The sequence below is a fragment of the Orbicella faveolata genome, unplaced genomic scaffold (assembly GCF_042242905.1).
Source record: "Orbicella faveolata isolate gen_17 unplaced genomic scaffold, um_ofav_v1 contig_2, whole genome shotgun sequence".
Taxonomy (NCBI): Eukaryota; Metazoa; Cnidaria; class Anthozoa; order Scleractinia; family Merulinidae; genus Orbicella; species Orbicella faveolata.
In genome coordinates this window covers 12,746,646-12,763,953 of record NW_028301547.1, presented here as the reverse complement: position 1 = coordinate 12,763,953, position 17,308 = coordinate 12,746,646, and the positions used below count along the sequence as shown (strand labels likewise).

Below are 17,308 nucleotides of genomic sequence, written 5' to 3'. Positions count from 1 at the left end.
AATTAGTAGCCTCTAGCGCTAGAGCCCACTAATCTGCCTGTTCTGCAGGCTATCCTTGTCTATCGAGTCACAGAACAGTGCATTCTTATTCTGTAGCCAGCTTTGGTGTTAACAATAAAACCACGTCAAACTACTACACAATGCTATCAAGTAACACAACTGCGGAGCATTTCAACAAGAAGTATTGAAGGAAGAGCTGTTTATTTGACCGAAATTATATCCCACATCGGTGAGCGAGTCACCTCATCGACTGATAAAATTATTAGTTGGTGGTTTCAGTAAGTGCCACGGAGTCTGCCACAATAATAACGAAGTTTCCTTTGTCACAAATTTACTAGTTTTACATGTAACTAACGCGGGAAAGTTTCAGCTGAATATGAACTCTTGGCTCTCTTTTATATAAGGAGAAGCAATACGTTTCCATTTTTTATTTGAACCCTGGCAAACACACAACAGACAACATTTCTTGAAACGAGTTATGGAAGAATCCAGAAGATACGAAACCACAGTAGTGTTCTTTGCAACAAAAAAAGGAGAAAAAGAACTCAACATTTGTGAGTAGACCAGAATGAAATGTATCTTTCACCTAACATATAGTCGACTTTTGACACTAACTAATCTGCACATGCGTTTGGAGCAAATTGCTTTTGTTCTTAAGAGAATTGAATAGCACCACAAGGATAGTTTGAGATTTGCAAAACCATATATATTTTTTTGTCATGTTATCAAAGAAAGTAATGTTAGCATGACACATTTTGTGTAATGCACATGGGCACCTTTTAGCTACACCACCCAGCCCCCCTTCCCACAAGGCTAATTGATTAATTAATTAAACAAACAATAAAGTTTACTCCTTATTGTGTTATAGCATTAGTGCCTGACCGAACAGCAACCCCTAAACCATCCCAATAGTGCACTCTGCACTAAAAAATGCGATCAGCGTAGAGTCACTATTATATATACCACAAGGACAGCACCACATCTTGTCCACCACAAAGTTAAGCCCTGTTCGGTGGATGGGTGACCAAGTACGAATACCCCATGTTATAATAACTTCTTTTTTTCCCCTTCCCTTTCCAGAGCAATATTAAAGACTGCAGAACTGCCAGTGTTGTGTAATGTCATTTCTTCTATTTATCAACTGTGTTCCTTATTTCGCCATGTCCATATTTGTGTGTATTTATTACAATATCGTATAAATAAACAGTGGAAAACGTCGTTCGAATTCTCCTCAATTCTCGACTGTTGATCATCTAAAACATCACGGCTTGAATCATTCAAAAATTCATACAGCTCGTCAATTTTGTGACTTTCAATGTCTTCTTTTTCGGCAGTCGAGTATGGTTAAACCTGTATGAGCAGGCACCTTCAGGAAATGAGCTGTTTATTTAATTACAGGTAGCTTCTGTTTATAAAAACGTTCATGCAAAAATTTATTCAATGTAGAGCATTTCTGCAGTAAGATATTGAGTACTTGCGTCAGAAATTCAAAGTATAACCAACTTGACACTGTGCAAGCAACTGTAAAATGGCCTTCAAGAGGTCTATAAGCAAACACATTTTATAAAGATCTTACAACTTCATGGTAAATGGAAACATAAAAAACAGTTTTGGTATATTTTTAATGACAAAATCGTTGCAACAGCACTTTTGGCGTCTCTGACAGCCTTCCTCTGGTTTAGTTTAAATACATCTAAATACCTTTTGCTCACAACCAGACACTAATCACATGTTAAATAGGCTTGCCACTTCCATTTCATAACATAAAATGTAACAGTTAGTGGTTAGCACTATGCTACTATTCTAGTGTTCCTGGTTTAAGTACAGGTTCATTAAACTTGATTAATGGTCACAGGAGGAAAATTTTGCTTTCATTTTAGTCGTGTACTTGGCAGCGTAGTTGATTGCATCAATGTCAACCCTGCGCGTGCATGGCGCTTAAACCATGCCTCAGTTCCAGGGGGAACTCCTATATGAAAAGGTTGGGGATGCTTGTCGTCTCAAGTACAAATCAAGGATTCTGGTCTCACTTTGGGTGTTTACTACGAAACGTCACCATTTTTAGCTGTCAAAGTATCCTTTAGGGTGCACTCAAAGAAATATTAATTAACAGAAATGCTCTCATTTAACTTCTGTTTCTAGGCTTGATTTCCGCTGATCTTTCGAGTACACGAGTCAGGTCTACAAGTGCGTGTGGGATCCTTTCTTGAACAGTGGCTAGTAGTCAAACCTATTCCGTTTTAAATGGTATCTTTTAGGGGCCTAATGACGCTCCAGCAACTCCCATATTAGTCTCCTTTCAGAGTAAAATTAAAATTGTCCATCGAGCATTCCTGACCTTTTAACATGGGAGTTCCCCCGGGACTTCAAATGTGTAACAGGATGTCACCTAGTGAGGAAGTGAAGGAGTGACGGAGTGAGATCGCTTCACCACTAGAACTTGGAAAATAATATTTTCCAAGTTAAAAAATGGGAAAAATACACACAACAAGTACATCTGGGAGGTGGGCATTAAGACTTCATACCCGTGTATGTTCTGTATTTTTTTATCTGACCTTCTTTTTATTAACTGACAGACAAAATCTTTACCAAGCCTTAAATTTGCTTAAAGTGTTACTGACAGTTACTTATTAGCGGAGCTCCAGTGGTGGCCCAAAGGGCTGCCAAGCGGAGCACCATACCCATATAGGAAAGTAAAGGAAACCCATGCATTGATTTTCCCATGGTTATCATGGCTAGTGGTATTGCTCATGCGCACATACGCACGACAACAACAACATTGAAGTCATACAAGATGGCGGCCATACTCCAGCTATTAGGTTAACGGAGACAATTGCATCCTCAGTTTATACCATACTTCTTTGATATTGGACATCCATAATATGTTCAAATGTCACCTGTCAAAACAAGGTATCTGCTGACCAGTATCATGTGACCATATCGCGGGCTCAAGTTTAGAGCACATTGAGGTCACACGTTTTTTTTCAAAGTTGACTGCTGACCAAGTGCTAGTTTTTGGTTGGATCATGGGCTCATATCAGGTTAACTTGTTGTAAATAGTTGTTTGGAAGCCAGTTAAAGCTAACCCAGGATACAAAGTAAACTAAAGTATAAATTTTTCTTGTATACAAATGTTTTTCACTACTTTTGTTCTGTGTAGTTTGAGATTATTCAAACTCAAAACAGAATGACAAACAATATACAGAAAACCTCACCACAAACTAACGAAACTCAAATCAAAATTCTCGCTCATCCTGGGTTAGCTAAATTAAGCTTTGAACAATCCGGCCCAGGAGCTCCGGTTTTAGGCTTGGCTAAATCTATATATTAGGCCTTCTTTAACAGGTAGCTATTTTCTTCTCAATTGACTTGTGATTTAAAGCACAGTTAAGGTTTTTTTTCCATCAAATAATGGGAAAAAATTCCATGGTTTCCTAATTTTCCTTTGTTCCCACTAAGGCATTCAGTTCCATGGGTACTTCAAAACTAAACTTTACTGATCAGAGGAAACACTTTTAATAATCTCAAATAATTTGTAAACTGATAACACTGTCATGTTTTTGCCTCGTGTCCATGTAAACATGATATGTTTATGTGAGCCCTCTCTAAATTCTTGTGTAAGAAATTCTTGTGTAACCATTCTTTGCGTTGCTAATGTAAGATTCCTGTGAAGTATGGTTCTGGAAACTCACAGTTTACAATCAATAATTTTGCTCATGAAAGACAGGCTTAAAACGTTGGATTGTGCTATTGATTTGGCTACCATACTGTACAGATTCAAGACAATCTATTTCTTCCCTATTTAAAAGGGTGTGGCATGAAGACCATGAAGAACTTGCAGACGCAATCATTTGTGACAGGCTGTTTTGAGCGTTTTATTTTGTGTCCCAGCCCACAGTTTACACAACTTGCTCACAATTTAATCAATTTTGGCAACAAATGACAGGCTAAAACGTTTGGGTTTTAGTGGCTGTTTATGCCGGTGCATAAACAGAAATTAATGTCTAGCTCAATTGACTTTCCCACATTTGATTCTTTCAAGTGCTAATTTCCTGTGAGCGTTTCTTTGTACTTTGTATCATTACATGACACCAGTATTTCTAGCAGCCAATTATATCATTAATGGTATGTGTGTACTACGCATCCACCAATAATATTAGCCTCCCTTTTGGGCCAAATACCATGTTCACCTTGTTTACAACCTAGTTAACCACTTGAACACAAGTTTTTTCCTCACATCTACTTCCAATGACAGTGAAAGGTGTTTTTACAAATCTAAAGATCACAATGAGCAGATTAAAAACTAACAACTAATGCTTATTTTCTGCGAATAACCAAACATGATTGTGTAAATCACAAAAACTAATCGTTGATCTTATGATCAATATCTCACTGTATATATATGTATCAACATGGGTCAGATCAGGGTATCAGGCCAGATCAAATTTATTCGTAATGATATCTGTTCTGTTTACTTTACGTTTTATTTAAAGCATGAGGTATAGTACAAGCATCACACCACTAGTGTACTTGTATCAATGGGAGCAAGTGAACGAATCACCCAGAACCGAGAGATTATGATCTTTGCCTGGAACTGATTAACCCTGACTGGTCTTCTATTCCTCTGGTATCAGTATCATTTCTATCCATGAAATAAGGCAGCCAAATAACTCAAGTAACAACAAATTAAAGTGTAAGTTGGCTTCCACAAAGAGCTGTGTGAATGTTCCTGAGACAGTTCCAACCTGTGTGACAATCTGTTTGATAAAGGGTCATCAAATGAATACTGAAGTCCCAAAAAACTAAATGCATGCAACTCAAGCGCTCAATACTTAAACAAGGTTCAGTGCCAACTTGTATCTTAATGGTATAATATGTGTGACATTGTCCTCTAGTCTTTTACGGTGTACGGTACTGTATTTCTATGACTTACACTTCACAACAAAATATCTCATTCCGTCATTTCATAGTTCTTACGTTCAATTTCTTAGTTGTTACATTCAGGGTGGCCACATAATACAGGTAGAAACCACAAAGAAAGACAAACCTAGGACTGCTACAGGGTGGTCACGGCTGCTTAATAGAGGTGGCCGCCTAATACAGGTCACAAATAGTGTTTTTATGCGCAAAAAATCAGGACTTTGAAAACTAGCCGCTTAATAGAGGGTGGCCACTAACACAGGCCCATTATATACAGGTTTGAATGTATTACTGTATATACTGTGGTGTTATTAGTTAACTAAAATCTTTTGTTTTGTCTCAAAGCAGGTAGGTTACAGGCTTGTACAAATCTTTTTCTTGTTGCTGTGTTGTATGAGAACGTTTTCTTCGATTCATTCTCTTTTGACAGAGTAGAGTTAGTTTCAGACATCATCAAAACTGTTTTACTGACAGCTGACATTGGTACAAAGTTGAATGGCACTGTTGAAACAGTCTAAATCATCTATGTTACCTAAATGAATAGTTTGAATACCTGTAGTAAAATGCACTGGCTCAATAACATTGATTTCTGCAATACGTTGACTGGATTCTAATATAAAAGTTTGTCTGCACGAGCTTGAACAATGAGATTATCACACCATGTACATATGTATCTTGTTGTGACAAATTTGTTAAATATTCTATTCTGGAATTCTCAATTTTGCTTTCAGTAAACCTTGTGGAATGTTCTCTAAGATACTGAACAAACACCTAGAAATGTAGGATCACCATGTAATTGGTGCACAACATCTCGGGAAAAAAAAAAACAATTGCCACCACCACCACCACCACGAGGAATCCTGGAGGATTCCCTGTCCTAGAATGTGATTGATTTTCGATTGTTTACAAAGCTTTTCTGACCATCAGTCTATTCACAGTACTTGATGACTCATTTGAATTTTAAATCTAACATATCGCAGTTATCTGGAATAGGTATTTCATGTCAATCACAAGAACTTTGGTAATGATTCAGCACAGCTTTAGTACCTTTATTATTTTGATCACTACAAGATTATCACAACATGGTCCCTCTATAGGCTCAATTATCCCACATCAGAGCTCAATATTTTTGCAAGAGGCTCAACTATCCAACATTGGGGTGCAATATTCCTCCAAAGAGATTCAGTTCTCCCCATACAATGTTAAACCTACTTAAAAAATTATGGAGTATCAGCAGAAGTTGTCTATTTATTTAATAAAATCAGTCAAAATCAGTACTAGTCGTCAGTAAATCAGGTTGGAATACTCAATACCATCATATCGACCTAAAAGCTCAAAATGCTCACGAAACCTTTCATCTGATTGATTGGAAACAAAATATGAAAGCCGTGAGAAGTAAATGTTTTAAAATATTAAAAACCTCACCTAAATTTCGAAGAAAACTTCCACACACTAAGAGCTAAGGAGGCAGCCGAGATTTCGTTTGTCATCAATGACTATCAGCAAATCATTGTTGATACAAAGCATTTGCAAGAGACCATGAGATGGATATTTGTTGTGCTGATTGGTTTCAAAGTATATTCTATTGTTACTTACTGTCAGAAAACTCATACAATGGCAATAGTGACTGCTGCTTAAGTGCAGTAGTCACAAAAACTGGAAGTGAATATGCAATCCTGTTTACTTTATCTAGCATTACACTTTGGTTAAGCAGTGGATTTCCCCACACTCTAAAACAAGTGACACAAGGCAGACCAAAAGGGCCTTTTGATTTTACTGGTGGAATCCTTGGAATCGTTGTTCACTAGGTTTCCTGGCAGAAGTCTTGTTCATAACTTGCATTGTTTTTTTTTTCTCTTTTAGTCAACGTTTTCGAAGTGTCACTCTGTGAAGAGAATTTTGATAAAGTTTGAACAACTAGTAGATTAATACTAAAACAATTAGATTATGAGCTCGAGATTTCTATCGCGTGATAGTTGACGAGGGTGCAGCTCAAGTCAACTATCACGCGATAGAAATCTTGAGCTCATAATCTAATTGTTCAATAGAAACACTCGTGAAAGTTTGGGAGAACTTGAAAAAGCTGTGGAAACACTCGCCTGCGGCTCATGTTCCCACAGCATTTCTCGTTCTCCCAAACTTCCACTCATGTTTCTATTAAACAACTAGATTATGAGCTTGAGATTTCTATCAGGCAATAGTTGTTTAGAGGCAGCATGGCCGAGTGGTTAAAGCGTCGGATTTGAAATCTGTAGGTCCGGGTTCAAATCCTGTTCTGAACACTAACTGATGTTGTTCTCAGTAGCCCCGAGTTCAACTTCTCGGATGCAATTGTAAATAGCCAACTGGTTTGCCTTCCGCCAGTTGGGATTCTTAACCTAGTTATGTTTATTTGAATATTTATTTATCAGTTTGTTTACATTGGTCCTGAAAAGCCCCAATGGGGAGTGGCCAATTAAGTATACACATTTATTTTTTATACATTTGACGAGGGCGCAGCCCTCATCAACTATCATGCATAAAAATCGAGAGCGAATAATCTAATTGTTTTAGTATAAGTCTACTAGTCGTTCAAAACTTTACATAAGACCTCTTCACAGACACTTCAACAACGGCAAGAAGTGGCTGTCATTTTCTTAGCGAGGGCACACTGCTACGCTACTATCTATCAGAGAATAGATAGTGAGTAGCATATATAGCCAATCAGATAACGGCATTCGTGATAGAATGCTAGTAGATTTACACTAAAACTCAATAGAAACAGGGTACATGTTTTCTATTTCTTAAATAAATATTCCTTCTATTCTTTCCTCCATTTCCCCCATTGTTGTCTATGTTAGGCCAAGTTATGACCAACATGTTAGGTTAATGGGAAAATCTCAAATCATTGCAGAGCTAAACGTTATCTTCCTGGGAAATAGGCCAACAATTTATTTTTCTACTGGTTCCTGGGCTGGTTGGGAAATTCATAGTCTTCAACAAACTCTGAGCTTGATTACTGAGGTTCTGAAAACAATCAAGAAAGACATTCTGTTCCTCCAAGAGGTCTTAATAGCTTGCAGTGTCCTGGGCACTAATCAACTCTACTTCAAATCCTCTTTTTCATTGTCAGATTGCGACAAATGATTTACAAGTAATAGATCACAGCTGTTATTAATAGGGCGATAGCCTGTGAGAGTTTTTGCTCCTTTGTTTTCCCAAACTTAGCAGAATTGGTTTAAAATAGATTCTAAATTTCAGCCTTTGAGACAAAAAGTCCTTTTATTACTTATTATTACTATACAAGTGACAATTTCTGTTAAAGTGCCTATGAAGTAAAAAATAATTGCTGCTTATTTGAAAGGCTTTTCAAAGTAAAGAAGAATGGCGTTTTCCTTTTTGGAATACCTTTTTTTCGTTTTAGAGATATTTATGTTTTTGTAAGGAAAGTGATGACGTCATAGGTGGTTCCACTAAAACAGCACAACACTCAATCGAGAATAACTCTAGAAATATTAAAGCAGTGTTCTTTAAACTTGGCACCAGAAATGTACATCACAAAAGAAACATAATGACACCCGTCATCCCATTGCCATGACAACAGTTATGCTGCTGCTGATTCTGTTTTAATTAAGACTGAAATTCCCAGATTTTATCTGAAACAAGGATCATCCACTCCCACCAATCTAATGGGGAGAGTCAAGACAATATGGGAACAATGTGTGTTCCGAGCAAGACCCTCTGTCATACTTTAAAAGGTTGCAAATGGGGATATTTGGTTTTTCACAGAAAGAGACTGGAGCTAAGAGTGTTGCCATGGCAACAACATAGTAGGTGTCATTCTGTTTCTTTTGTGATGTTATTCTCGATTGAGTGTTGTGCTGTTTTAGAGGAACCACCTATAACGTCATCACTTTCCTCATTTGCATAATACGAAAACGGGAATATCTCTAAAGCGAAAAAAGATATTCCAAAAAGGAAAACACCATTCTTCTTTACTTTGAAAAGTCTTTCAAATAAGCAGGAATTATTTTTTACTTCATAGGCACTTTAAGCATGCTTCAGTATTTTATGTGATAAATGCAGGTGACAAGCTCCTTCAACTTTATTGGATAAAAATTTGAAATGTTAATTCACACAAAAAATTCAGTCACTCTATCCAAGTCCTGCATGAAAAGAAGCTTTTTTTTCACTGTGTAAAGCAGTCTTTCTTCACAGTTGAATTGAATAATTTGATAACAAAGGAGACCAAAAAATCCCTGCAGTTTTGCCGAGTCTTTCTTGGCTCAGTCCTTTTTTGAGTGGTTGATAAACTGTGCTGTATTATGTTCACCAAGAGGAAACTCTTCAACCTCAGCACAAGTTGCTTTAACCAAAATGCCAAAAAAATTGAGCTTAAGTCTACCAAGAAAATGGACTTTTCAGCACTGAAGGACATTCATTAACTTCTTTAGGGTTGCTGCTCGAAAGCTCATTGGCTGCTTTGGTCACTGTACACAATAATAAATTATTGTGCATTACCTTATTACATGAAATTTTCGCGACACATTAATTTAACGAATTTCGAAATTTAAGTGACGCGAAAATTAAATGTCGTGAAATTAACATGACGCAAAAATTAAGTGACTCACATTATGTCAATGATTAAAAGAGCGACTTTATTACCATTACACACGTTTATAACAATCATTTTAAACTATTCTGTGGTAATGTTCTGGTCCTCTTCATCACTACTGCTTGGCATCTCCACTCCAGGTAGCACTTCTTTTGTACAATCCTCAAACTGTCCATTTACTGGCTCCTTGCAGTGCTGTTCCACCAGTTGCTTAAATTTCAATTGCTTCAACATTCTTGGTAGATGCCTTCATTCTTACTGTCGCCTCTGGAAAAGAAGTGCTACGGCCTGTTGATCCGTATCAAGACATTTATGCAAACAATTAAACAGCATCAGTCAGGAAACTAAAATGCAACATTTTCTCTTTGGAGTCTGCAGAAAGGAATATTTAACGTACATGGATAATGAGGTCAATTGACCACTAAAAACGTGACTTGCATTCAAGCATGAACTACAAACCGTGCCTTGTAGACTTGTTACTGTTTACATAATCAGTTGCGTTTCTGTTTATTTGGACATTGTTGATTAAGTTGTTTGATCAAATTCAGGGACATGTTAAATTACATTGACAAAGAAATAAACTGTGTCTCACTCAAAAACACGAAATTAAAGTGAGTCAAAATGCAAAATTTTCGCAAAATCGCGAAAATTTCATGCAATAAGGTATGTAATAATTAATTATTGTGTATTGTGTAATTAATTGTGTAATTGTGTAATTATTAAATATTGTTTCTTCTAGTTAATTTCTATCTGTATTTATTTTTCCTGAATCATTGTAAACCATCTTATACTAAGTTGTTTTTCTGTAAATAGTGTGCAATAATAAAAAAATTGAAACTGAAACTGCTGCCCAATGCTAGGCTGTTCACAGACCTCCTATTTTGTCTTGACTTTGTCAAGAAGGCAAGCAAAAGTATTGACTACAGGAGACTTTGAAAAGCTCCAGAGCAAGGGGGGTGGTCCTGGGGAAAGACCATAATAGAGGGTCTGTGGTCTCAAGCGATGGAGAGTTCCTGTTGGCTAAAAGGTGATTATAATGTCATCAGTGTGTCAAGGATCCATCACACACACAGCATGCCATTTGCAGTGCTTGTCGTTACTTTGTATAGAGTCGCCTGCTGCCAAATTTGCATATGACCATAATATTACACAGTCGATAATCAATGTAAAAAGCCCACTTCTTCCATGGAATCTTTGGATTTCAAGCAGTTATACCCATAGTCATGCTATTTAATCATGAAAGTTTTTCCAAACTCTACTTGACTATTTCATGCTCTGTTCCATAAACAGTAAAATTAAGATAAACGGGCCATCTTTCCTGACAAGTTCGTGGCTTCTTTCCTTCAAATAAATTTTCCATCAAAATATAAGGTGTTTCCCAAACTGACAGAAATAAACAGCTTCAAAGCCTACAGAAGTCAGCTGGTTCCAGTTTTCCCCCTTATTTGTTTGTTGTTGTTTTTCTATGTATAAATAATTTTGAGACAACACACTCCAACACGTGTGACACTATAATGGTTGTTGTTTGGTATTTTGATTGTTTCACATGTTGTTCGATTTTGACTTCTAAGGAGTTAGAACAGAGGTAATAATGACAAGGTGATGATGTAGGGGAGGGGACTAACAAGCATCCTTTTTCCCAAGGAAGTCCACAGACTTTTAATTTTTTTGCCTGCCTCATGGCTACTCTTGCACTCCATGCTTAAAGGAAATAAACTCACGATAGCAAAAAATAAGCATCCATGCACAGACTTGCATGGGCTAGCTTCTTCAGTGGGCATTGTACAGGATAGATTTGCCATGTTTTGTTGTGAGTGAACTTACCTATTAATCTCTAGGCTCTTTTCTTTCGCTAAAGTAGGATGCTTGCACCTTTAGTCTATAACAGTAAAATGTCACAGGTTCTTTGGATATCTTGACTTGTTGAATCCTATTTCCTGTTTTGCTTTGGGGAACTGATTGACACATTTTAACATTTATTTTTCAACTAGGATTTTGTAATGCTGTCTTGATGCATATGGGCTCTCAAACATTGCAATTCAAGCTCAAATCTATGTTTTTGTCCTCAGCTTTTGTGTTTCTTTCTTACCTTACACATTTCATGGTAACTAGTTCTATTAATTTTTGCCGATCTTTGCACGTACTTTGCTGTGTTATCAAGTCTTCATATTTAGATACAGAGTTTCAATCTTTATCTGCCATTTTGTCTGAGGGAGCTCAATTTTGTCCACGCTGTATCTGTCAATCACTTTCAATTTCACTGTTTTGCACTCAATTTCAATTTATTTTCTGCACTGCTGGTATAAATTTACATGCTCTTAGCCAATCAAAATGTTGCTTGTATATTACATGCGTAATGCCGTAATAATCGTTTTTCCTACACCCTTTCAGAGGCCCTGATTATTAAACAATGATGAACATATATCCAAGCCTGACCTATCAATGAAAATCTAAGGTTAGAAATTGATATCATCTATGGATCGATATCATCCAACAATATTGTTAGCTAATTCCTAGCAATTGGCATCAGTATCTTTCACTTTGCAGCTACCACAAAGTGAAACCGAAATTATTAAACTAACAAGGTGGCATTGAAAAATACAGTACAATGTCAGTCAGTACAAGAAAATTGAGGATTGTTCCGCTACATTATTCAGTGCTTGTTTTTTACTGATTTCTGGATAACAGACTTGTCTATTTGTCTAAGTTCTATTAGAATTCCCATAGTAGTAACACTCCAAGCTGCTTCCTCAACATCATCTTCCCAAGCCAAGCCGTGAGCCGCCATCTCAAAACAGAGTATGTAAGGAATTATATACATTGTAGGAAGTAAAAAATAATTGCTGTTTATTTGAAAGGCTTTCCAAAGTAAAGAAGAATAACGTTTTCCTTTTTGGAATATATTTTTTCATTTTAGAGATATTTACGTTTTTGTATTATGCAAATGAGGAAAGTGATGATGTCATAGGTGGTTCCACTAAAATAGTACCACACTCAATCAAGAATATCTCTAGAAATATTAAAGCAGTGTTCTTTGAACTTGGGACCAGAAATGTACATCACAAAAGAAAAAAAATGACAACCATTGTGGCATTGCCATGACAACAGTTATGCCTCTGGTCCTGTTTTAATTAAGACTAAAATTCCCAGATTTTATCTTAAACATGGATCATCCACTTGCAACAATCTAATGGAGAGAGTTATGACAAAATGGGAACCATGTGTGTTCGGGTTATGAGAACAATGGGCTGTAGTGTAGGTTCAACTAAGTTTTAGTTGCTCAATAGCTCTTTGTAGCACTTTCGGTGGTTTGGGGGCTTTGCACTCGATGTAGTTAAGCGCGATCGATCGAAGGGTCGCCGCAGCTAATTCCTTCTTATCATCGGATAATGAAGGCTCCAGTTGCCACAAGGCTTTCTCGAAGCTAGCTTGAATGTCCATTGAAGAGATGCATTGCGGCAAGGAAAACTTCAAACCTCGACACAGAACAAGCTTCTGGAAGAATGAAAGCTTGTAGGAGGAAATGTTCTGGATATGTTTGTCCACATCGTGATCTTTGTTTAGCAGCTTCATGATTTTGTTGATATGGCCGCTCATCATTTTCTCATAGTGCTTTTTGCGGAGGTTAACCATCGTTCTCAGGATGCACATGTATTGGAGCGATGAACAATTCCGGCGTATTTCAACGTAGATTCCGTTAAGTTCCTTCTTCAGTGTCACATTTTGCTTTACTTTTGCCCTTTTGTTAATTTTTGTTTTTGTTTTTAATTTTTGTTTGCGTTTTTATTTCTTTTCTTTTAACAGGAAAAAAAAGATGATAATGAAACACAAAAACAAAACACAAATTAACAAAGCAAAAACGAACAAAAACTAAAAGACAAAAAAACAAAAACGGAAACAAAAATTTAAAAAAACAAAAATTAATGTTACTGTATCGCTTGACCGCCAGAAAGATATACTATGAAGCTCTTCTATGAACCCAACTTATTTATTTAACATGTAATGTAATCTTAGCTACAAAGGAGTGATTTCTGAACAACAAAATCTACTACCAAACTAAGTTAAGCCTGCTGCTAAACTTTAGTCACCACTGACACGAACCCACAATGAATCTTGATGTCTCCAAAGAAATCTCCTTAGAGTCCACTTGACCTTAAACAAAGTTCCTCAATAGCTTTTACAATAGCAATAACACTCTATAGCTTTTCCACTCGGTCTCTGCTGAGAACAACAACGGGACTGTAGCTTCTCCCCTCGGTCTCTGCCGAGAACTACTAACGGGCCTCTATATAGCTTCTCCACTCGGTCTCTGCCGAGAACAACAACGGGCTCTGTATTACCTAACCTGACTCTTTATATACATTTAACTAATATTCTAGAACATTCTTGGAGCTTCTATTTATGTAGCATTACATTATAATTACATCATGCAGTAGAATGTTCTAAAATGTTCCATAGTGTGACAGGAGAAGATTCTGGTACAAACATTGCGTGACTTGACATTCTAGAAGTTTCCAGAAAGTTAAATATTCACGTCTGCTCTTCATAACATTAAAACAAACATTAAAAAAATAAAAATGGTAGGTGACCCTTCTGGGCTGCAGTATGATGGCCCATTGTTCTCATAGCAAACTCAAAACAAAACTGAAAATCAAATGTTGCGTTTTGATGGCCCCTCATTATCCTAGCAATCGCAAAACAAAAATGAATTAATTTTAATTTAATTTTTATCTTATTTTTTTGTTGCTCATTCCTTTTTTTATTTCTTTGTTATAAGTGCTGAGTGCACTTAAGCGATTGGTTTAGTGGGCTGCTGTTTACTAAGGTACTAAGCACTACGTCATAATGCACTAACGCCATAAGGTGTAAACTATAATGTTTGTTTAATTGATTAAAATCAATTAATCAATTAGCCTTGCAGGAAGGGGGTACTTGAGTGTACTACGCATTGCCAAAACATGATATACTTGCGTTGGTTTCTTGAAAACATAACAAAACTATATATATGTTTTCGTAAATCTCTTGCTATCCTTGTGGTGCTATTCTCTTAAGAACAAAAGCAATTTGCATGAAACGCATGCGCAGATAAGTTAAGCCTGGTTCACACTAGCGACATAACGACTTAACGACATCCTCACAAACGACATAAAGAGTATGTTATCTTGACGTAAAAAGGACGTTATGTTTGTAGTGTGAACATGTAGACATAATGACATATTAGAAACATAACAGCATGAACATAACAACATAAAGATAAAACTGATCTTTTCCTTATGTTGTTATGTAGATGTCATTATGTCATCATGTCATTATGTCGCTAGTGTGAACCAGGCTTTAGCCTTCAGTGTCAACTACATGTTAGGTGAAAGATACATTTCATGCGAGATCACTCACAAATGTAATGTGCTTTTCCTTGTGGTAGAACACAACATCTTAGACGCATGTGTTCTAGCATTGCTAGTGTGAAAAACTCCGTTTTGGAGTTTGGATCTGTGCGTTTTTTCAAGTGACACCACACTCGTTTTGACCGGGGATAGCAGCTGTATTTCAGGTAACATCAGTTCTCCCTTTTTTAGTGCAAATAATGCTACTGTGACTGTGTATCTTCTAGAATCCACCCTAGCTCAATTCAAGGAATTTTGTCTGCTGTTTTATAACTATTCTGTGTTTACTAGGGTTCAAATAAAGAATGGAAACATATTGCTTCTCCATAGCAGCCGGTTTATTTCCTCCTCTATGAAGGGAGCAAAAAGTTCATATTCAGCCGAAACTTTCCCATGTTAGTTAAATGTAAAACTAGTAAATTTGTGACAAAAGAAACTCCACAATTAATATTGCCGCAGACTCCGTGGCACTTACTGAAACCGTCAGTTTCATCAGTCTTTGAGGTGACTCTCTCACCGATGTAGGATATAATTTCTACCAAGTAACAATCTCTACCTTCATTACTTCTCATTGAAACGCTCCTTAGTTGTATTAATCAATAGCATTGTGCATTAGTTTGACATGAATAAGAACAAACTATTCCGCAACTGGACGTGATGTGATAACTAGGTTAGTTCTTGTTTATGAATGAAATGAAAATTTGCATTTGGAATAAAACAAATTGTTCCTCTTCGATTTTTCATCTGATATTTAGCTTTATTCCATTTATCTCCAGCAGTGAGTAAAAAATACACATCTTTCTCATATTTTCAAGGAAACAAGGGTATCATGTTGCAAACCTAGGCAAGGAAAACAAAAGTATCAAGCTACAAACATTGGTGTGAAAAGTGAAATTGTCACATTTGCCACTTCTCCGTATTATTGAATTTAAAATGACTGAAACTCAGCTTAAAACACCACAATAAAATTCAAAGCCATCTTTACAAACAGCAATTAAAAGTTATTTTTGGGCCTTGAAAGAAAATACAAACATGAAACATACACAATGCTAAGTTACGTCTTATTAAGTTTTTGTCTGCTCATATTCTGCAAGGGGAAAAGGCCAAGTTGACTACCAAGGGAGAGAACTGCAAGGGTGAGGACCTATGTGACTACTGTATCAGAGCCGTAAATTACACTCTGCACTATCTGAGATTGTCTCACTAGTTAGTACAGAGTGTACTATTGGGATGGGTTGGGGGGCTGCTGTTTGCTAAGGCACTAATGCACTAACGCCGTAACACCATAACACCATAAGGTGTAAACTTTAATGTTTGTTTAATCAATTAATTTCAATTAATCAATTAGCCTTGTGGGAAGGAGGGCTGGGTGGTGTAGGTACCCGTGTACATTACACAAAATGTGTCATACTTATGTTTCTTTCTTTGATAACATGACAAAAGTTTATATATGGTTTTTAGTGCAGAGTGCACTATTGGGATGGTTATGGGAGCTGCCTGCCGCTAAGGAACTAAGACGCTATGACGCTAAGGTGTAAACTTTAATGTTTGTTTAATTAATTAAGTTCAATTAATTAATTAGTCTACAGGCAAGGAAGTAGTGGTGGTGGGGTGGGAAAGGTACATGTGTACTCTACGTAAAACACATTCAATCGCCGTCACTTAGGTTTGAACATCGCAAAGCTATATATTTGTTTCAGGTAACCCCTTGCTCTCCTTGTGGTACCATTCTCCTTAGAACAAAACAAATTTGCTCTAAACGCATACGTAGATTAGTTAGCGTTCGTGGCTTCTATATTAGGTGAAGGATACATTGCATACGGAACCATGCACAAATGTTGAGTAGTTTTCCTTATGGTAGAACTCAACATGTAAGACGCATGCGTTCTAGCATCATTAATGTTATACACTATCTTTCCACGCATTATTTTATGTCATGTCATGTGACCAAGGACAGCAGTTATTTTTCAGGTAGCGCCAATTGTCCCTTTTTATTGCAAAAGTGAAACATTAATGTGGCTGCATAGCTTTTAGAATTACACAAAGGTCGGTTCAACAAATATCATCAGCAGTTTTCAATCTACAATAGTGTGCTAGTCAGGGTTCAAATGTATTGCTTCTCCTTAGTGGCTTGTTTATTTCTTGCCTTAATTGTGTCTGTAAGAGAGACCAAAAAGTTCCCAAGTTAGTGGCTTTAATACTCCCCAAATTGTAAATTTGTAACAAAAGAAACCAGGAAAATGCTCAAATATTGCTGCAGACTACATGGCAACTAATGAAAGCGCAAATTAATTTAATCAGTCTTTGAGGAGACTCATTCCTATCGGCCAAGTAGTGCTGTTTATCTTCAATACTTTTCATTGAAATGCTTCTCAGCCATCAATATCGTTTTGTGTTAATTTTGAACTGT

At 36.7% G+C, this 17,308-nt stretch overlaps 1 protein-coding gene and 1 long non-coding RNA gene across 8 annotated transcripts in view; one reads left to right on the top strand and one right to left on the bottom strand.

Moving 5' to 3' along the window:
* LOC149112006 (uncharacterized) overlaps positions 1-17,308 on the top strand; it is a 137,678-nt gene that overhangs the window by 69,960 nt on the left and 50,410 nt on the right. The gene's annotated exons all lie outside the window — the stretch shown is intronic.
* The window catches only part of LOC110041625 (putative tRNA (uracil-O(2)-)-methyltransferase), a 166,184-nt gene that overhangs the window by 145,324 nt on the left and 3,552 nt on the right, over positions 1-17,308 (bottom strand). The window contains exon 2 of one of the 7 annotated variants that reach the window (XM_089289652.1): positions 2,339-2,389. The exons of the other annotated variants lie outside the window; for them this stretch is intronic. Coding sequence (XP_089145778.1) covers positions 2,339-2,348 — 10 coding nt within the window. The 5' untranslated portion in view covers positions 2,349-2,389. The remainder of the gene's footprint in view (positions 1-2,338; positions 2,390-17,308) is intronic. 7 annotated transcript variants of the gene reach the window in all.